Consider the following 23,298-nt stretch of genomic DNA (forward strand, 5'->3'; position numbering starts at 1 on the left):
ATACGTGGGCCTGCTCTACCAACTGAGCTAACCCGGACACTTTTAGTGTTAGACTAGTTAGTCAGACTGTAGACTGAGCCTGAGGCTTCACGGTGGACAATTCATTGTGTAGTTAGGAGAAACTATGAGATCATAATAAATAAAAAAATTAAAATTAAGCCAATTATACGTAAACCTTTTTCTAAACCATCTCAGAATTTTGCTCTACTATATTATAATTAATTTGGACTAACCACGAGTATTATTTTTCTCAGTTCAAAAACATTTTATTTATTTATTTATTTTTTTCCTTTTCCTGGCAGAGATGCTTTTGTAGCACACAGGTATCAGAACGTTGTAATATGAAGTTGCACAAAGGAGAAGACAAACAGGCAGCTAATGCACAGTTTGCACTTTTATTGTTGCCTCATTCACTAAACAGCTCAATGGTGCAAGATTACCATACACAGAATTAGGATATCTGCATGACACATCTATGCTATACAGCGAATGGATTATAATAATTACAAATACAGTAAACATATTTACATTTTAAGTCAAGCTCCATACAACACAGATATTTACAAAATAAGTATGAAAATGAAACCAGTCTGACAAATATTGTACAGTGATAATGTCGTGGTTTGTCTTTTTTCTTTTGGTGGAACAAATTCAAAGGGAATGCAGTTTAACTGATATAACAGTAACAGCCAGAGGGGACGATGGAAAATATCATGGCTAGTTTTGTTTTGAAAGGCATCAACGGAAAAAATAAAGTGTTGAGGTGAAGAAAGACACCAGCACAACAATAGTATACTGTCATTTTAGATGTCACTAGCTACTTTGTATTATATTCCCTGATATTAGAAAAAAATAAAACGAGTTAAAAACCAACCTTATTTTGTTATAATTCAAGTGGCTGGCTAGCATGAGTAGTGAGTAAATATTCTTCAAATCAAAAGCAGACTTCACTCAAACCACTTTCTAATAAAGAGGAAGCACTAATGTAACTCACCTCCTCTGAAAAAGATGCAGTGGGTTACATTTTAGTCATTCTCTTTTTTTGACCTTTTTTAAATGATGGAAAAACACATCTTCATAGTGCATTCAACGCTCTCCCAGTTCAGACTGGAAGAGGCTGCCACAACGTCATTTGGTTCACTCTGAGTAGCACAACTAAACCGCACAGACTTTATTTGATCAGTTAGTTGAACCTTTTATTAATATGTGCAAAGAGCTGCAAACTAATATATACATTGCAAACAATAAATACACAATCCAAAATGATACACCTCTGCAAATTAGTCAGTAAAGTGAAAATGTTTGCTCCAACATATCCATATCTCACACAGTACGCTGAGGTTAACGTGAGGTACCTTGCACTTAGAGCCTTCATCAGTGCATAGATGGTTTTTCGTTATTATTTTTTCCATGACAGAAGAAACATTTTCCCAGAAACAACTCAGCAGGTTTTTCCTTTCTCTGACCAGCAGGTTGGCTGACCTGAGGGCAGTGACACTCGCCATTTTTACTCATTCGGACTTCTGAGTCAAATGTTTTCTGTCTTTACATCAGCAAACGATGAAGATATGTCACCAATAATTCCACTAATATTTGTAACAGGCGATGGCTGCCTCTGTTACCACACCTTCAACCTTTATTTGTCTTCCATAGGATACAGTAGGCACACTACTGGTTGGTTGGCCAGAGTGTTTAATGCCCATCTGTGCTTTTCACACATCTACCATTTAAAGAGACAGAGGCATCATTTATCCAGAGCCAAATGTAACAGCTGTGGTACAATGTACAGAGCAAATATTTTTATAAACAATAACAGAAATAAACCCTTTGATAATGTCATCCTTTTAATATTACTTCTTTCTGTCTAACAAACAGCTATCCAGTGTAGCCTTGATATGTGCTCTTTTCAGTGTTCCTGATACTCAACATGTGTGATCTGCCCTCGTCTTGCTATAGATATGTGTTAATGTGCAAAATAAGGTTAAACACCAACACAGCTGGTTACAACAAAATAAATGCCCTTGGTTACATTTCGTATAAAACTTCACTGTGGAATGATTAAAAGCATAATAGAAAAAACAATGTTAATTATTTAAAAAAAAAAAAAACGTCAACCCAATTAGAGTTAGATGAGTTTCAATTCAAGAAACACAAATAGAAAAGGAACACATGGTAACCTGTGGTACTGCTGAGCAGTAAGTACTTCACTTTAGAGATTTTACCTGACACTAGCATGACAGTGAGGGGAGTCATGAGACAGACTATACATTATCTGTCCTGCAGGCTATGTGCTAGCAGCTTCATCACTTATCTACTTGCATCAAGGCTAGAGCATTGCAACTTCAATCTTCTTTCTTACTTCTTCCTCCCATTTCACCAGGTTTTGTTTTAGTCTTCGGTATCACACGTACGTGATGGATCAACTAAATATTAGCAAATGTTGAGACTCTCTTGGGATCCGAGTCGCAACAAGTTAGTATGAGAAAAAAAAAAAACTGCTAAAGGAGCTGAGAGGAATGTCTTAAATGAAAGTTAACTACCCCACTGATCCCAAACAGACTGTATGTACAAATTCTCTTTTTAGAGTACCGTCCGTCTTCCTCCTCCACCTCCACCCTGTTTTTTTCTTGATGTGAAATAGCAAAAGGACAAGGACAAATATCTACTCCTGCGGGAACAATCCATTGACACATTTTCACTGCTGAGATACGAAATAATCCTCATGCATTTTTTTGCACGTTAGCATGTATTTTTGATGTTGACACAAATGCATGATTGCAAGTAATCGCTTGACTGACGGCACTATCAGGGTTGGCGTTGGTGAATCTGCACGGACTGAAAAGTGGGATCTAACTATCACATGGGAATCCAGCGCTGACCTCAGGTCTCGCTGAGTTGGGACACATTTTTTAGACTTAACATTTTGTAGCTAAAGGCCATTTAGGAGATGGCAGAGGGGAAGCTAGAGGAGATGGCCTGATGCAAATCTCACAAATAGAAGAAAAACCTATGAATTCATTAGCAGCAATAGATCTTGAAGTAGCCTTGCTTTCTGTAGCAGAATAAAAAGCAATACATCAATTGGAGAAAATTGTATATTTTCCCTTCATGGGTTCAACTGTAGATTATCTGATTTGTTTAAATTTCTTTTGAGTAAGCAAACCTGGAGTTCACCTGAGGACTGCTGCAGTTCTCGTGAGGGCATATTAAAAACAAATGAAACAACCAGAAAATAAAATTGAACTCCTTTAGGGAGTCAAATAACACTGATAGAGACAATTTCTTTACAAATGATTGGCAAACAAAAATTAGTGGCCAGAAAGAACAGTTTCTGAAGAATCGTGCACACACAAGTAGACTATTACAACATGCTACTAGTTAGGGAGATAGGGAATGACAACAAAGCGGAACAAAATTAGACATTGTCATAAAAACAAAAACACAAAAAGCTGAGTAGGAGAGGGCACGAGAAATTGAGAGGAGAAAAGCTAAGTTGGCAGATGGTTGTTGGAGGGAGAGGGGGAGGCAAATTTCTCTGGAACTGAAACTTTTTAGTCGCATGAAAGGAGACTTAAGCCACAAGTCTACTTACAAGAGAAAACTGTCAAGAATCACAATGATTAATAAGTGTTAACACTTGGTATGTTCAAAAGGCTTTCCAGAAACAATAGAAGCCATGGTTTCCTGTGTGCCGGTCAACCCACTCAGTTCTTCATAAGGCCACTGCGCCTCCTCGCCAGCTTTGATCTGTGGGAACAGGATTTTCTTTTGTGATGAGACCAGAACACAGTTTCTGAAGAATATTGAGTTTCTTCCTGTTAAGGATAGCGTAAGAAAAGTGTGTGTGTGTACCTTATTGTTCCTGCAAGCAGGGGGTTAAAAGCGTACAGCCAGTCGTTCATGTCTTTCTCGTTGTTGGCCTGCAGCAGGATTCCTCGATGTTTTGTGCACACAGCAAACGTGTGGGGAGTCTGAATGGAAAATATCAAATATTTGTTATGCTGCAGGTGTCTTGTAGGTTTTCTATCTATATAGCTTTTAGGTTGATAAAGGAGAATAGTTGTGAAAAGTTGGTATTTTGTTCACATTTCTGTGATAAACCCGATGCAGAACCCTTCTTTTATCAAGGGAAGTATTTACTTTGAGTGTTCAGTTTTGTTGGCAGTGTCAAATTAGATGTTAAGAAGCAGGAATACACTTGAACTTCACTTGAAACACTTGAAACTCTACCTTGAGCATGGCCTGCTGGTCTTCACTGTATTCCACCTGTGCTGTGGAGAGGTTGAGGACACCCCGCTCCACCGGGTCCTTGTCGCTGTTGTAGATGAAGACGTAGGGCCGGCGCACAACCACAAAGTGCTTCACCCACGAGTTGGAGCGTGGCTCCATGAAGCTTAGGAAACCTTTCTTGGAAACTACGGATCTAAAAAGGAGCAACAAACAAAAGAGATCAGTTAAAGTTGTTTTTTTTTTTTTATCAAAAGGAGCTGTCTGTTGTTTTTTTCCAGTTGAAAACACCCAGGTTAAGAAATCAATTCACATATTTTCTGCTTGGATGGAAAACAGGATAATCTATTTTTGTTTGGACTGCAACATAATAGCCAAAGAGCTAACATGTCAGCACTCACCCTGGCCTCATTTCTTCAATGTCAGGCACCAAGTTGAGAAACTCGTTCTTTCCAGCCCGTGCTAGGTACGAGGTCTCCAGAGTGGGAACCATCGGGAAGTTTTCATAGTCTGAACACGAGGGACTGGAGGCACGGGAGCTGTTCTCTGGGGTCCTTAGAACAAAGCACACCAAGTTAGCATCACAGTGCCGACGAAGACAAACTACAAAAATGAATTTTGTGTTAAAGCTTTACTTCTGGTCTATTGAACCACAGCGGGAGTCAGACAGAGAAGGGCAAGTGGAGGAGGGGGTGAGGGTGGCGCTGCTGAAGCTGGTCACTGATGGGTCACGTCCCATTGGGGAGATGTCCGACAGCTGAGGGGGAACAAGAGCATGAAATATTTGTTAAACACATGGTTTTATGTTTCTGAGGCAAACACTGCAAAAAGGAAAAATACAGATAATTATTTGGAGAGTGACCTGCTAATACTAAAGTAACTGTTAGGTGACAAAAAGTAGATGTTCATTCAAGGGTCAGTTGCCTATTTGCTACATCACTACAGAATATGAGCACTGAGATAAATGTAAACCAGACTCTGTACATATATAAACTACTTTTAAAATAAGTAAGTTTAAGTTTCCTTCCTATTATTACTCACCTTGCAGTCACTGATACTGTTAACCACTTGGTTATATTCACTGTTGAAGGTATGTGTCAGGAGGCGCAGGCACTACAGAACAAGAACAAAGATGAGTCTGATCTGTTCACTGCAAGGGAGGAGAGGTAGCAGCTGCCAGCTGACAACTATGCAGCAATGAGTAAATCCTCACTGTCAGTATCCCATAACACTGAATCTGCTCTTACCCTAGTAGCTAGCTCCTTCTCACGATCCACTAGGCTCTCAATGTCGGTGGAGTCGTAGCCGCTGCTCTCGCTGGGCGTGATGGCGCTTTCAAAGGTGTGCTGGAGATCTGCGAGGAGATGGAGGTTGAGGTGGACAAGCTGCCTGAGCTCATGCTGGGGGACAGGAATTCACTCAGGGACTTGGTGGTAGGAGCTGTTCCCACTGGACCATCGTCTCCCAGCTTCTCCCTCAGCAGGAGCAGGTGACGGGTCTTCTCCACCTGGGCGAATGACAGGGGCGGGGTTAGGTACAAGTTAAGTTTCCTTAAAGTTAAGTTTTTCTTTCAGGGGGATATTAGACAGGGACACTGTGTGGACACAAAACAAAGCTCTGGCAGGTCAAAAGACTTTTTTTCTTTAAGATTGGTAAAGGTGAATGTGATGTTTAGGGACCCACCTCATGCAGCTGCTCCATTTTCTCCAGCTCCCATTGGTGCTCCAGGATGAGACTGTCTCCTCTAGGCCTCCAGCCGGCCAGGTTCTCTTCTCCACGCACATAAGCCACAGAAGTGTCCAGGATCTTCCTCCTCCTGCGCTGCATCCCTGCTCAGGACAAAAACACACAGTTTCTCATAGGAATTGTGGTAAAGTGGCAGCTTGTCCTAAAAACAATTCTTGATGTTGGCTGCTCACCTGGGCTTCCAGTGTCAGACATCTTGCACAAGCTCAGCTCGTAGATGCCAGTGACTCGATTGCTGTAATGAAGCAGAGGAGATTATATTCAAGAGTACTGTATGGATATAACATGATCCAACTGTCTTTAATTTGGGTGATAAAAATGGGCACAATATGGCGGGCTAAAGTCTTACCAGTCAGGGGTTTTGGAGTATCCACTCCCAAAGAGGTTCCTGAGGGAACGGGGAGGGGAGATCTTTGCGTCTCTGGAGTAGAAGACCATGCAGATGTCTTTGGTAATAATAGCAGGCTGGATGCAATGGTCCAGCTGTGAAGAAGACACACAGCGAGTATGTTAGATACATCCAGAGGGGTAAAACATTGAGCTCAATGCAAAAAGGTACAACACAAAAGGGCAATGACTGACCTCAAGATACGCAGACAGGGTCATGAAGATCTTCTCTCCATATGGAGTGACTCGGTTTAGCAGAAGGGAGTTGTGCAGGGAGCTGTCCCACACTGCCTCGAAACGGTAGAAAGTCCTGAAGGGGAAAACCAAATAACCTTCACTCATCAACAGAATTACAGAGGAATTAACATAGTGTCATCAAGTCCCATTCAGTGCTTTGTTAACAACATGGTGTGTAGGTGTGAACACATCAGCAGTGATTGAACTACAAGAAACAAAACAAGTCTAATATAGTAAATAACCACACAGAGTCAGATATTGTTTGATGACAGTGAACACTGTGCAGTGACTGAAGTGGTCCTCACACTTTTCCTTAGTCATGACAAGATGTGAGGAAGCACACCAAAGTGAGAGCTCGACAATAGTCACAACGCGATAGGTGTCAGAAATGAGGGGAGTTTGTTGGCACAAACCCAAAAGCGACACAATATAGGGTGTATGTGTTTTGCATGTCATGTTAATCTATGATACAAATAATATACCTCTCAGTATGAATGTAAAGGCCATCAGACTATTTTACAGATATATATAAACTAAAAGGAATAGATTTCAAGACTGTTTACTGTTTGTCAGGATCTTTCACTGTTCCTGTCTTTGGCGGCAGGGGGCACTCTCGCCACTGACTGAAAGTCAGGCTGCCCTGTTGGTGCCTCAACGGCCTTGGTTGTTATTGAGCTACAACTCACACAGTGAATAACAGCTGAGAGGAAAGCATTCAATTGGAATCTGGGTGCCACAGAAGGTCACATACCATGACACAAACTAATACAAAAAGGGTTTTGCATTTGCATGTAAGATTGCCTTTACTTGTCCAACAAGAAGTTTGAATGAGATTCTTTTTTTTCCAGATGTTATATATTGATGCAAATAAAGGCAGACCTAATGCAACATGCCAACAAAAAACACATACTGTGGAAAACTAGTTTCTATTAATCTAAAGGGCTGTAAAGAAGCATAAAGGTCTTTCACAGAAGGAGCCTTATGTTCTCTGGTCACTTGTACCTATCAATATCCTTATCAATAGAAAGCCTGAGCACAATCAAGAGTCCAGCCGCAGCAGGAGGAAAAAGAGAGTGCACAGACAAAAAGACAGAAGCACAGAAAGTCAGGCAAAAGAGACAATGGAGCAAATTAACAGGGAAATCAACAGCAATGAAAATGGAAATGGTCATGCAATGATCCCGCTGAGCCTTTAGCAAATATAAAGACAACGACAATACACAAATGTTTCCTGAAACTGTTTTGAAGAAAAAACAACATGTGGCAATATTGGAAAACTCACTAAATAACGGAGTTATTTGCTGAATTAAAAAAAAATTATCTCTAAGTTAGGCTTACAAGTAAGAATCATACAGAAAACAAGCAGCAAACTTAGCACCAATAAATCGATTTAAAACTTAAAATGTTAATTATTAATGACATAGTAATTAGTATGTTGGTGGGCATTTCAGCTACCTGTTGGAGTTGTGGGATGACTTGATGTTCTTGGCAGAATGATGTTGAGGGACAGGACAGCATCTGCAGCGCTATCGTCCACTTCAGCTTTGCTCCTAATGCGGCCTGGTGGGACACAGAGCAGCACAACACATTATAGATTATAAACGCCTAATATAGGAACTCAGCCACAGTTGTTTAACAGCCAGTTTGTCATAGTGTCCAGCAGCAAGACACACACCTGCTTACTCATCAGCCTCTCTGGTCAAAAATGTCAGCAGCTCAAAGCGTAAAATGTGAAATGTAATTATTTCGTCCATCAACTACAGTATAAATTACTGTAAGAGAGGCGAAACAGACAACTCTCCCGACGGGATTATTACTGAGAAAACTAACAATAATGTAGCAACATTCTTCTACCGTGAAACAGCCGTGTTTTGTGTATCTGGTGCCCATTTGCTAAAGGAAGGTAAGACTAGTAATCCCTGAAAAAGACTGCTCACCCACGACCAGCTCACGAACGTCCTTCCAGTGAAGCTCGCTTCCCTTCTCATGGATGAGAGTCACCGTGATCCTTCGTTGGATCCCCTGAACAACACATGACAGAGCTTAGCATCAGAGTGGACACAGCTACCTGTAGAACTAAATTCATTTTCTGAAGGTTTTATTGTAAATAAGAATTATTCTTATATACTGGTTTACATGGGGGGGGGAATGACATTCCCTTTGCTTTTGTATGTGTAAAGTATTTGCAATGCAGTTGACTTCATAACATAAATGATTAGCATGGTATTAGAAGGAATTGTGTCGATCTCCAGTACCTGGTGCAGTAGGTAGGTGCCATTGCAGGGCAGACCTCCGCTGTGATCAACTACAGCTGGGATGTACCTGTGGAAGAGAGGAGGTCATGGCCTGGACACTTCAAAGAATATATCTCATGGTAATTTTTAGAGGAGTATTTGATGCATTCAAAATTAAGATATCCACCATTGGGAACATGGCCCACATAAGCGAGAAATATTCTGTATATATATTTTTTTAAATATATTTTTTGCGTATGAGGGGTATGCACAAAAAAGGTCCCAAGGCCAGAATCAAACCCAGGATGTTGCGGTTTCATTTCATGCGCTGTAACGACTTAGCTACCAAGGCTCTATTAATGACTATACTGGTTCAAAGCTGGACCTTTTAAAACTTTTTCCATGGAGTTTACACTGACTTACTGTTCATATGCTGCTGGAATATGCCCTAGTAGAGCTCTGAGATCCACAGACTCTCATACCTCCAACTCCTACAAAAACCTTCAATTTTATGAACCTGACCTATCAGGTTTTTATTGTGTTTGTGGCCATGGCTAATATCGAGTAAGTACTGAAAGGTTCTGACATCAACGAACATATTTTACATGTGTTATTTCTCAAAATATGAGAGTCTGTGTACATCTTTAATAGTTTGCTCTATTTACAGTATATTCCTTACCTAGTATTATAACGTATTGTTTGGGAAACACACCATAACTGTTTCAAGTTGAAAGAAAGAAGAATGAATCTGAGATTTCACACCATGGGCCTTTTTGAAACGACACAAGACCATGAAGTATTTGATAACATTCTATTTGCTTCTGTATGTGAATATGACATGATGTGTAGATACTCACTCTCCAGTGGGCTCCAGCTCACTGATCTCAAACCAGACCAGCAGGTCGTATTTGCTGACACAATGACCCAGGTTAGACTTGGTGATGGTGTTCAACTTGGTGGCTGGAACTGACAAGCACGCACACAAACACGCACACGCAAAATGTTACTTCACGGGGGATGAATGAAAAAAGGTGATAAATATTAACTATATAAATTGGGTTAATAAATGGAGGCTGGATATGAGATGTGAACACACTGCTGACTGCTGATCAGCCCACACATGTACTGTTTTACCAATATTTAAAGGTCCTATGACATGCTACTTTTTGGATGCTTTTCTATAGACTTTAGTGGTCCCCTAATACCATATCTGAAGTCTCTTTCCTGAAATGCAGCCTTGGTGGAGAATTACAGCCACAAGAGCCAGTCCCACAATGAGCTTTCCTTAGTATGTGCCATTTCTTTGTCTGTAGCTTTAAATGCTATTGAGGAGGAGAGAGGGGAGGCAAGGTGGATGGTGGATGGTGGGGGTGTGGCCTTGACCAACTGCCATGCTTTGCTTGTTTGCAAGCCATAATGTTTCTTTCTCATGGATGGACCACATTTTCTAGGCAGACAAAGCACAGAAAGGGGAGGTAACCTTTCCCCTTAGCAGATTCCAGATTCCAGCCCACTTGAGCTTTCCTTTTCTCAAAGGCAGATCAGGATACCCAGGGCTCGGTTTACACGTATCACCATTTCTAGCCACTGGGGGACCATAGGCAGGCTGGGGGAATGCATATTAATGTTAAAAAACCTCACAAAGTGAAATTTCCATGCCATGGGACTTTTAAAAAGGGTGTTAAGTCCATTATTACTGAAGTAAGCTGGACATAGAAAACAGGCAATACAACATATTATACTCAAACCCACAGTTGCACATACTTATTTAGCTATGAGAAGCTAAATGACAGATTACACCACCACTGACAGCACCCTGCTGCCTGACACTTCAGGATTATGTTCCAGTTGAATCTCAGAGGCACACAGCTACATTCATTTGTGTTCAATATGGTTGAAATGAACATTATTCCACATGAAAAATACCCAATTGGACTGCAGCTGAAACCTAAAAAGGTTTAAGCCTCTGGATTCTGATTTATGCTGTGAATGCTATGTCAGTGATGTTCTATGATGATGACAAATACTCATTTTAGCATTTGTCTCAAGATTCAGTATATGCAGCAGATGTACCTGAAGGTGTCAGCTCAGGCCAGTTTGTAAGCGACATGGGAGGTTTGGACTGAGCTAACTGGAGCTAAATAGACCTAAAGCGAGCGAGCGAGGTGCAGCCCGCATAACCACTGCAGAGCTTTGTGAGGCTACTGCCTCCAGTTACAGAGCGCCACATGAGCAAAGCAACACGCTATTCTAACTAATACAACACGGGTGCATCTAATGCCTTAGCTACTACAGTGTCCGCTATACCAACCATGGTGCCTGGGACAATTAGCACAGGGTCATTGGGCACCGGGAGGAAGATGAAGTGAGAGAGATGGTCAGCCTCGTCCTCCAGACTGGCCACGGCAGAGGAGGCCAGGGCGTTGGCGTGCTCGGACAGCGTGTCCAGCACTTTGCCGTTCACATAGCCGCTCATCAGGTAGCGGACCAACTCTATCTTACGTGTATGGTCTGGGGTTTCAATGTACGATATAGTACAAATGGTGAAAGAATTAAAGGGGACGTGAAACAGGAGTTGAAAGAGTGAGGATGGCGTTGGGTAAGAGGATTATGGATGGTGTGAGAGTGATTAAATAAGAGACAAAAACAAAAAATCCAAAGGAAGAGAGAAATGAAAGAAAAGTGGATGAAAATATGAGGCATGCTGAGATACTCATAGCAAACAGAAGAAACATGCTGAAATGAGGGTGACAGGAGCAGAACATTTTGCAGTATGTGGTGTGATGAGATGAAAATTCTTACCTGGTTTAGACAAAGGCATGGGAATAGGGTAGTATTTCCTTGATGGTAGTGGAGGACTGTTAAAATAAATGACAATTAATTTAAAATACAGAAACCATTTGAAAAAAATCCAACAAATCGAAATCCATCTAGTGTACCAAATATGAATATTTACAGCATAAGAAAACATTCTTTAAAGTTATACAGCATCTCCACAGAATCATTTCTTCATTTACCAACCTGATCAGGTCTTGTCCATGATAATGCAGCGGGTGCTGCTGGTAGTGGCCAAACACCTCAAACACAATGGGCTTGGTCTTGATGTACTCAATGAAGGACTCTGTGACCTCAACAGAAACCTGCGCCAACAATACAAATTGGGTTGTCAAAATGAATAAACAGAACTCTAACTTGTGTGCGTGTGTGTGTGAGCATGTGCACTCACGTTCTGGACGTGGTAAAAGCCCAGGGGGCTCCTTTGCCGGCGTTCTTCAGAGGCTCAGTGGAAAAAGCTTCGTCGTGACGATGCAAGAAACTAAGAAAATAAATAAATGAGTGTGTCACCTTTATTTGTAAACAAGATAAGGGTATTTCTTCATGGTACAAAAGACATTAATCTCATCAATTTCTAGAATCTAGCATTGCTCTTTATGACTTTCAAACCTACAGTCCACAACATTTTATGAAAATATATTTTACTTTAGTAATAATATTGCTATTTATTAGTTTCTCCCTTAGTAATGCTGCTTATAACTGTAAAGCTTTGATAGTAAGATCAAGTTACCCAACAGTTTATTTTTGAGTATTGCGGACTCACTTGAATTGGCAGAAGATATCTGCGTACTCCGGTGGGATGCCATTGGCCTGGAGCACAGTAACACGGAAGGTAAAGATGCTGCCCACCTCCAGCTGGCCTGCCAGACCGTCACCACAACTCAGCTTGGTGTCTCCGTTGTTACCCAGCTTTAGGTCTAAAGAAAGCCAAAGGGGAAGGTTAGGAGGACTTGAGCTACACCTGCAATTATGCCTTGGTATCTGCAGAGTTTTGCACAACTCAATCAGACTGGTTTCCGCACAATACGAAGCTTGGTATTTGTAGTAACATTCCTTCACAAAGTAAGAAAAACTACATCAGTCTCATTTCCATGACTATACAGTCGGAGCCCTCTTTTGCATTTAACAGGACCATCTGCCAAGTGGTTTCCCATTGGGCTGAGAGGTCAAACTTTACGAGGTGGAGACGTGAAGGTCTGGCAGACGTACCCATGTCATTGATTCTGTTAAGCTCCTCTGAGGGTGTGATGACCTCTGAACTCTGGCCCTGACCCTCCACAATGCGCAGCTCTTCCAGGGACAAGCCGGAACGGGTCATCACCATGGAAGGAAAGTCATTCTGATTGGACAAAAAGGAGATAGATGCAAGAAGGAGGAGGAGGACGTTAGTATATAGCTGGTATGGAGAAAATGAATAAACACATCTCCATCTGTGTGAATGCATATATTATTGTGCAATATTGGATGAATAAGGAGGAACATTTTATATTTCTTATGTGTCTTTAAAAAATCAAAAGGAAATTAATAAACAGCAGAGGAAGTTGTTTTTGTTTTGTTGAATTTTCGTTCTTTTCTTCATGTTTCAACAGGGAAAGTAAACTTGCATTAAACATTGTTTTATCATTTATTTACTAACACTCTTTTCACTCAGCTCCTCTGTACTCCCACTCTCTCACAAAGAGAAAAAAGTAAGTATTCAAGTTTAAAGCTACTTTCATAGGACTAAGGGCTTACCTTTTTGAAGTACTCATCATCAAAGGAAATCTTGGCGGTTCCTGACTGTCTAACTCCTGACCCATAGTCCGGGGCCTCCTCGTCAGCTACAAAGAGACAAACCTTACTTTTATCAGGATCTATTGCAGACACAGTTGCCTTAAACTGTCAAAGCACATCAAAAGGAATACACAGGGAATCTAAGGGGAATTTTCTTGCCATCACATCTGTGGCTTTTCAAAACATTTTAACATTAATATCATAATAGAAGTTAGAACCAAAGTGCTACACATAACTGTATTATTTCTCAGAAAGATAAACTAAAACAATCAGCTAGCTTCACAAAGAAATATCACACGGACGTATTTAGCATCAGTGTGTGTTATTATTTTTTGTTCTGAGATATGTTTCTTGTTCCTCTAGCTGTGTCTTTTTATGCATACGGTATGGAATTTATTTTATTGATACAGCATGGGTGGAAGCCCAATCCAAATTTCCTACAATGTGGGACATTAAAGTGAATCTTAAATGAGTGATTAGCAGGATGTAGCCTTTGCATGAAGATCCTAACAGTCTCGCTCATTAATCTCATTAATTACTCACCAGCTATAGCCTGGACCCCCACACGCAGGAAACCACGCAACTCGCCCTTCTCTGTTACTATGGCAACACGGTGCACCAGTGGTACAGGGTACAGCAGGTTGCTCAGGTACACGAAAGCTCTGAGAGTAAAGGAGAGAGACTTAAAAACCTGATTCTGGTGCAGGATGGAACAACTGCAGTCTCTGGATCCAGAGAACATTCAAATTGTATTTATGAGAGTGTATGTTTTGTCATAGAACTGCCATCTTTTGCATTTATTTTAAGCCCATTCAAAGCAAATTAAATGAAAAATTTTAAATCATCCGAGTAGTGACAAAGAGACAACTTTCTATCTATCCAATGATTTAAACATCATAATGAGCACAAACAATTCTAGTGCAGACTACTATAACATACAGTAAAATATTAGTGACAATTATGTTAAGGAATAAGCAAAACCATATGAACATGAATTATAATTGCTCCAGGGTACTGATATCTGCAGCAGTTCAAACCACACACGTTATTTTTAAAATGCATGATGGGGTGACGACAGATTGTCTGGGAGGCAGCAGTGAAGGCTGTGAAAGAGTGGTCTATTGTGTTGTAACATGGTCTCTAACTCACACACTCACTGACATTTTGTTTTGTAGAGTAAGATAAAACAGGGCTTGATAAAATAGATGCTGACAAAAACAAAGCTATTAGCAGTAAGACCGTCGAAACATGGTCACTTGTTTAAGAATCTGTGTATTAATATTGATGGTTGAATTATCTCTGAAAGCTCGAGCATTAAAAACCTTGGTGTGATTTTTGATCCTCTCACATCAAGGCTATTACCAAGACAATATTTTTCCCATCTCAGTAACAATGCAAAAATTCAACCCATCGTATCATTTTGAGATGCTGAAACTGTAATCCATGCATTTGTGTCTTCCCGACTCAATTACTGCAATGTCCTTTTTTCTGGTCTTCCAAATTGTGCCACTAGAGGCCTTCAACTTGCTCAGAACACTGCAACCAGAATACTGACAAAAACTAGAAAATATGGTCACATAACACCAGCTCCCAGTGCGAGAGCTAGAGCTGATTTTAAGGTTCTTCTTTTAACATATATGGCCCTACATGGCCACACATTTATCTGAGCTTATTACACAATATAAATGGCATGCACTCCCTTTATGCTGGTCTCTTGGTCATTCCCCCCAGAAACCAAACATTTTTTTGGTAATAGAGCATTCTCCTATTGAGCCCCTCATCTCAGGAATGGCTTCCCACTACATGTTAAAGAAGCTCAATCAGTTGACATTTTTAAATCTAGATTGAAAACCTACCTCTACTCATTATGCTACAGTCAACCATAACACACACCATCCTTTCTAAGTCTTTCACAAACAAATTTGTTATCCCCTATTCTCTTATGTTGCTGGTTTTCTATTCTTTCTCCTGTCGCCCGCCCCTCCTCCTGCAGGGAGCCTCAAGGCCAAGCAGAGATATAAATCTGTACAATATCTGAAGTCACAGTGACGAGGTAGCTAGCTGAGCTACGTCTGTTTTATAGTCTGGTTGGCTTGTAGCCTGCATTGCCACAATTAGCACGGCTGTTTATCACTCAGCTATGACGTTTGTGCTGTTCAGGTAACAGCCTCGGTACGTGTGCTATGATTTCAAATGCTGCTGCAGCACATTATTTCATCTTGACAATGAATTAAAACAAAAACAAATAAGCATGGTTATGTGACTGTCAACTACCAGTGAATTAATATTATCTAACATACATTCCAGGAGCAATGTTAAGACAAACAGGGTTATAAAACCAAATGAATTATACATTGTTATGAATACTACTAAAAAAATCAAAACAAATCAAAACAAGTTTAAAGGATTAAAAAATAAAATGACAGACAGCTAATCAACTTAGACTGAGCAAATACATGTAGTCCACACACAGATGGGAGTTAATACAGTCAGCGCTGCAATGGTGGCAGTTGGTGAGCCATCAAGCTGGGAGGCGGAGAGAAAAGAATGGTGGCTTTTCAATTTTTTGGTAACTCATTCTAAATTAAAAGTATCTCATACAAAGCAGGCCTGTGAGCACAGAAGCATGACTAATCATATTAAATTTAAAACTGGTCTATTTTATCTCAGCAAAGCTGCTATGAATACATGATTTGATTCTGAAATTATTCTCTTTCCATGGAGGGCTTTGCTGATAATTATTAAGGAATATGCTTAGTATTCGCTCACATTTTTTAATACTTGCCAGCTCCCAAAATAATACATGAAATGATATATTGAATGTACTTCCACATCTACTGAACATCTACTATCTTATCTTCATAGACATATGCCGAACATGAATTCATCAATGAAACCTGTTTTATAAAATGTTTGTTATCATTCATTTGCATGTGTTTTTCCATACCTTTTAAAAGGAAGTGTTTTCTAACCGGCAGTCTTTAATATTTAGGTATTACCCTACTTTGTTTCACTTCAACCTACACCTGTGCAATTAAAAATAAACTACACTGAACCAAGCCAAACTCCCAAACTCCAGTCCCAGACTTTGTGTGGAGAACCAACCTTCCCACCAGGATGAACCAGGGTGAGCGGTCGTAGAAGGGGTCCTGGCCATCACTGAAGATATCCGAGCCCTCTTCAGTGCCAGCATCTGAGCTGGTGTCATCCACAAAAGCCTCATCATCAATCAAGTCAGACATCTCGCTCTGGCGCTCGTCCGCCAGCTCGGTGATCTCGGAATCAGTAGTGGAGAAGGTAGGCGAGGGCGTGCGGTCGGCCAGGCGCTCATTAACACAACCGTGGAAGATGGGGGAGCTGAACGGGTTGGTATTTTGGGTACAGTGGCAAGAACCAAGGAAAGTTAACAATGGCGTAATAGAAGAGTTAAACAGGCCACTTCATTAAGTATAGGATGTGACATTTCACTTTGGCATTGTTTTCTCACAAATGTTATGTTGCTTGTTAGTTTGTTAAAACAAATAACATACAACCATGCAATAATATAAAAAATATAAACATGTTTTTGTATCATTAGAATAAAAAGTAATTAACCACCAACAGCAGTCATACATTCATTGGCAAAGACGGCACATGCTTACATCAATCTGGTGGTAATTTGATGATTAGCAAAACCAAATCCATTAAGAAAATTATTTTTTCTAATACTACTACTTTGAAGCCATTGCAAATGCAACAGAAGGATTCATTTAATAAAGAGCCGGTATTACAAGAAGCTGCTGGGTGTCACAACAATTTATAGAAACAGGACTATTTTATACCAAAATGAAATGCCACTTTAAAAGGATTAACATATAAATCGTCCAATGTATGCTGGCTGAAAGAGGATTAAATACAAAATGCCACACATTTCCACTTTATCCAAATCCACTATGTTCTTACCAAGCTTTTGTATGAACTGGAAGGGATATCAACATGAGAATGGCAACAGACAGCAAAATAATACAACGGATAAATTACATCATTTATGGTAAAAAAACAAACATAAAAAACAAATGTGATGTGAAAAAATGTGATGTCAAATCAAATGAAAATTTTTTATGTGACATGAAATCAAGAACACCATATCAAATCACAAATGAAACATCAAGTAATAAACATGACAAAAACAAAATAATGTATAATGCGCAACAAAACATACACCTGCACCAGACATAAATGATGCCAAAACATGTGATATCACTTATACACATGACACAGAATTTGACCATAAAAATTAAAAACGTAAGTAAATGCATGGACTCATTTTAAAGAAATGGTTCACAAAAGCTGACTGAATGAAGCCACAAAAACAAAACCGATAACTTAGAACTCAAACAGGCACCAATAGACAAACAGGATGTCAGGATGTTTGGTGATCAACTACAGTAAAATATGCAGCATTGTACGTATACAGTATCTTCTGTATGTAATTGCATTACGTACCTCCCCACAAGTTTAAACCAATGGAAGCGATCATAGAAGGGGTCATTTCCTGTCAGAGAGCCCTCTCCGTCCTCCTGGTTTGTGGAGGCCATTTCTCCAGCACGGTCATACATCTCTCTCATCTGGTCCAGCCTCTGCCTGCAAATGATGACAGAGTGCACTTAAGCAGATAGAAAGAATACATGGCTCACCTAATGGATGGATGGAGGAGATGTACAGATGTCGGTCTCATAATTTATTGTTATTTATTGTACTATTTTATTCTGGTACTGAAGGCATGAAATATGATCTGACAACAGGCTGATTGAGAAATGAGGAATTGAGAAAATTGAGATCTGAAAAACCTTTGAGCAAAAGCAGACTGTAGAGACTGATGATTTAAAAATCTGACTGGGCAATATAGATGACATGTTGCACTGGCTAAGTTTTTACATTTTAAAACATCTAACTACAACCAGGACTAGTTTAAAATATGGTATTGGCATTACTTGAGTTTATCAAGGGACCAATAGTGTGTGGCTCCATTCTTCAGGTCCTGAACCTCTACAGCCACCACGGTGTGGGGGAAAGGTCTGGAGTCACGCTCTTTCTCTGGCTCTGGTGACAGAAGCTCAGGGGGAAGCGGCGAGTACAGTGTGTCCGTCAGCAAGACAAACTGGAACTGGACCTGAAGAATAGGAGAGGTGGTTGAAAAGGTAAGAATAAACATCAAGCCAAGTCAAGAAAAAAAGCAAGCATGAGAATCCATTCTGACTTCCGGATCCTGACTGACAACACTGACCCTTTATCCAAGATTTATTTTGTCATTAGTTCTATTTAACTGCATATATCTGGGTGGAAAAGTCAAACAAATCCGTTCCGTGCTTCATTTTGAAGCCTTTCTCTTCCCAGAACCTTTTTGGGGCAAAATGCTAAACTAATTAACAACCCTGGATATAAATCACAGATAGAAGCAAAACCCTGTCCTAAGACCCATCTCCATTATCAATCATGAAGAGCCTAGAACTGGGCAAGAAGATTCACAGTTGAACATCCCAAACCCAAGGCTCAATGGCTGTCAGGATGGTTAACGTGGCTGCCAGGCAATTATGGGATTAAAGGAACAACATTTAGAATCACTAAATTACATCTTCATTTACGCACAGGTTTCATTTAGCTTTTAACATCACTCCTTTAGAAAGTCTCAAAGTGTTTTTTTCTCAAAATATTTATTTATAACTTAAGTTCATAATTTTTTCTTTTTCAAAGCTGGAAAACCCACCTTCAACCAATGCTAAATTAAGATTAAGTACACTGAAATATAATTTTTGCTTACTTTCTTCTTAAGCTCCACACTAATGGCGTTGGCTTCCTTCAGGTAGACGGCGTTTCCCCACAGCTGGTCACGGAGGGAGGTAAACTGATGGTACCTCCACTTCCTGAAAGCCCATTGAGCCAACTCAAACTCGTGCTGAGTCCATGGCACTGCAGGGAGACACAGCCAATGTTAAAACGCACGCATGTGCGCGCATGCACTTTTACTTGTTTTAGCCAAACTAAAAACCCAGTGTTCTTTACATTACTGCCTTCAATCCATCATGTGGAATATGTTGTCACCTTTACTTTAAGTCAATACTTCTTGCAAGCAGTGACTGTACTGAAAAGCTTTTCTTTATGATGTGTTCAGGGACCTCCAAGATCAGAATTTATCATCTGCAGAAAAGCACTAAATTCCAAAGCACTATTTTAGGAAAATCAAATCCAGAAGACAAACAGGGAAGAAATGCTTGTAATTTCTCTATATATGCCACAGGCTGTTATCTAAATGAAAGGAAAGGTTTAGCCCCATCACCAAAATTCAAAACATGATGGGAACCTGCTATTGCTCTCAACTTGATTAACAACTTAACATCATATTACCTTGATGGATGAGATGACTCTAAATGCATAAGGAGTCTATGTTAATCATTCTGATGCTGTTAAAGGTTTGGTGAAATAATATATTAATAATGTTTGTTAACACAGGAATAAAATTAGGACTTTATTATCAATCAAGTCAGACACTTGATGTCCTTCTCAGTCCAAATGTGTTGTGCTGCCTGGAAATTTGTAAAAATACATTCATTGCTTGCTTTGCATAATGACTTGCTTTGGAAAATTGTTGCCAGTCAATTATTATCAATTTGTAGTTGATGGGCTAAACTTGAAAAACAATAAGTATGGTCTATTATTAGTAGTATGTTTTATTTCAAAGTAATTAGTGAATACTGTCCTTATGGACTAGTTTGACTTAATACCTTAAATGCGTAATTAGTATGGAAATATTAACTGATTTGAATGAATCTGAATGAAGTTGATATTAAAGTCTTCTGATCATGAAAGAGGAAATACTATACGCACATCCCAGAAGTCTAGGTTCTGGACAGAAATGTGGAAGAGAAAACAAACAATTTTATTTATATATTTTTTGGGCTTAAATACATGAAGTAAAGAAATCTCTGCATGACTAAAGATTTACAGTACGCACCTTCCTCTTCCTCCTCCTCCTCCAACTCTTCTTCATCAGGTGTCTCAGCTACCAGAGAAATAGTCTCCACCTGTTTCTGAAGTTCCTGCAATTTGCTCTCGTACACCTGGACACCAACACATAGGGACGAGGGAAGAGAACATGGACAATTCTTACAAACATACATGCAGTTTTTCGACATTAAAGACCAGTTCTGAAAACTTTGGTTATTGTTCCAAATGATGCATGGATAAAAATGATATGGATGAAATAGTACATATAAGGGTGTTTTTATATACTGCATGTACCGTATTTAAAAACGCTAGCAGTGAAAGCTACAGATGACTTGAAGATCTGTGAGGATAACATTTATTACAATCAATAATCCTATGTCTACTGTCCTAAAAACAGAATAACCAAATCTGTTGACAAAAAAAAAAGTACAAGAAGCTATTATATTATTAATGATTTCCATTTTCTATATACTAAAATTTGAAAAGATCTTTTTTGGGAAATAAGTATACAATGTTCTGAAAATTAAACTTCATGAAACAATGAAATATGTTATATTCTGAGGGAAAAAGCTGGAATGGGAGAAGGGAGGTGCTGGTCGAAGCTAATTCAACTAATCCAATGAGGGGCGCCATCCTCATCATCAGAGCAGGACAGGCTGTGGTTACAATGACCTCATCCTGTTTGTTCAGTGTTTTCTGGGAAGACAATGCAGCCTTTTCATTCGTCATTAAACGCCACCCTGCTGAAACTCTACCAACAAGCCAAAAGCTGAATTCTCGGAAAAGATTGGATATCCAAAAAGCAAGTTTTACTAAATGTAGTTATCTGAATGAAGCTGCTATTGTAACACAATGCATTCTATACAGTATTTAAACCAGTTTCAAAATGTAAATATTTAAATTCACAAATTATAAAATATGGCATTTGATTACAAAAAATGGCAAAGGCTAATTTTAATGCCTAAAGTTATGTAGATGGTATGAGGTACGGTGAATACCAACTAATCCAACTTTCCTGCACATGGGATGGGGATGAAGTCATCTTATTATACTATATTATGACAATGTCCCACACATACTGTCATGATGTAGTATTATATGATGATGGTAACAAAAAGAAATTGCTAAAAAGACTTTTTGCAACTTATAGGGACAAATGTATGTGGTTCAAGCTTTAAATTGAATGTTTTAGAAATAAAATGTAAATTTTATTAATTCAAGCATTTACAAAGCCTTTAATCTGACCGGAAGTGTCGTATAGTGTCTCATATGGTCACTGCTGTGCAGTGCATACTAGGGCTGAATGATTTGGAACAAAAAAAATTCTAATCGCGTTTGTTTTGACTTATATTGCAATCGTGATATGATTCTCAGTGTTGAAGGGAATGATCATTTTCGCATCCTTGTTCCTTTTTTCATTGAAAAATATATTAAAATGATCATGGTGCGATTTTTTTTGTTGCAAAGGTCTGTACCAAACAACGATTTTTCTGAAGTTTGTCAAATAATATTTGTAGGCCAGGACAGCGCTGCTGCAGCATCTCAATATTTAATTCAGAATGGTACTATTTGATATTAATTTTGCCTTTAAAATATATTGCACCATCTGCTATTTAAATATTGCATTAGTCCATATTGCAATTTCGATTAATTGTTCAGCCCTAGTGCATGTATGCAGAGATCTGATTCTGTCCATGAACTGATTTATTGGCAGTGAAGTACAAATACCACCCATGTATCACAAATAATTGCACTTAGATCATGTCATTTTATTTCAGTCATACTTCAGAAATCCTCCAGCAACACAGGGATTCAGTATATCCTTACCTTGTTCACAAATGCACTTCATGTTTGCACAAAGTGCTTGATTAAGGAGCAACACAACTTGGTACACAGCCACAGTTAGGCACTCGATATTGCAGATTCAGAAAGTGTACGTACAACACTCAACGGACACTTTGAGTTGAGACCTAACACAGACATTTGTATATTTCAAAAGAACAGTACGCTGTCCATTTGATGTTGTATACAGTACTTTCCAGCTCACCTGGTTGCCATCAGCACCAGTGCATATGTTAAATAACATTCTTAAATGGAGCATTTATTAGGGAGGAAAAATGTAAGGGCATGCAAAATTAGTTAAAAGACATGAGGCATAAGGTAGAGACTAGAGTTGCATATGTCATTATATGATTTGGTTTTTGTTACAGCATAGTAAGGCAGAATATATACTGTCAAATCTAATAGTATAAAACACAGAACATCATTTTATCATTCTTTGATAGTCCTCAAAAGGTCTTTTCCATGCTGCTGAGTGTCACTGTTTCTCTAAAATTATTTGAAAGCCATCTGGTAATTAAATGTTATAACTAATGAGTTATTTTAAAGCTACGAATGCAGCAAGGAAAAGACAGATAGACAGGCAGACTTGCTGCTAATTCAAACAAGAATAAGCTAGAGCACTAAGGCAAATCATTTCAACACTCTGATATATCTATCCAGTTGCATGACTATGTGGCTCATTTGACATGGATAGTTCTCCCATATAACATTATGCAAAGACTTCAAGTCTTTGTCCTCCCCCAAACATTTCTTAAGGCAATTCTTTGGGAGCCATGACAACACTCTGTGGGACATCCAGTTGAAAAACACGGGGAACTCTGAGGGTCCTTAGTGAACTACAAACCCAGAAAGTAGTTTTAAGGCTCAGTTCAAAGCTCATGATGTCTATTTGATACAGAAAGAAGCAGGACATTGTTTTTAACTTTCAGGACTGGTAATAGTGAAACCTTCAAAAAGATACAATTTTGTGGAACTTTATCTTATTGAAAGGTTCATCTCCGAACATTTCAGCATAGTGACCTTACATTTGATA

General features: G+C 39.3%; 1 protein-coding gene across 1 annotated transcript; it reads right to left on the bottom strand.

Annotated features, from left to right (window-relative positions):
* Nucleotides 1-374: 374 nt before the first annotated feature.
* On the bottom strand, nucleotides 375-20,577 carry LOC116674439 (kinesin-like protein KIF1B). Its single transcript, XM_032506916.1, is given in 33 exon segments — nucleotides 375-3,747; nucleotides 3,853-3,971; nucleotides 4,231-4,423; nucleotides 4,629-4,781; nucleotides 4,863-4,984; nucleotides 5,269-5,340; nucleotides 5,475-5,572; nucleotides 5,575-5,734; nucleotides 5,911-6,056; nucleotides 6,147-6,208; nucleotides 6,323-6,456; nucleotides 6,556-6,670; nucleotides 7,600-7,626; nucleotides 8,053-8,092; nucleotides 8,095-8,157; nucleotides 8,535-8,619; nucleotides 8,853-8,919; nucleotides 9,689-9,797; nucleotides 11,634-11,689; nucleotides 11,853-11,971; nucleotides 12,058-12,086; nucleotides 12,089-12,147; nucleotides 12,430-12,583; nucleotides 12,876-13,005; nucleotides 13,401-13,486; nucleotides 13,983-14,101; nucleotides 16,545-16,796; nucleotides 17,296-17,316; nucleotides 17,925-18,062; nucleotides 18,413-18,591; nucleotides 19,240-19,388; nucleotides 20,304-20,321; nucleotides 20,431-20,577. Coding segments are annotated over 29 exon segments (2,955 nt in total). The 5' UTR covers nucleotides 18,047-18,062; nucleotides 18,413-18,591; nucleotides 19,240-19,388; nucleotides 20,304-20,321; nucleotides 20,431-20,577; the 3' UTR covers nucleotides 375-3,704.
* Nucleotides 20,578-23,298: the final 2,721 nt, after the last annotated feature.

The sequence above is a fragment of the Etheostoma spectabile genome, unplaced genomic scaffold, assembly GCF_008692095.1.
Source record: "Etheostoma spectabile isolate EspeVRDwgs_2016 unplaced genomic scaffold, UIUC_Espe_1.0 scaffold00000263, whole genome shotgun sequence".
Lineage (NCBI taxonomy): Eukaryota > Metazoa > Chordata > Actinopteri > Perciformes > Percidae > Etheostoma > Etheostoma spectabile.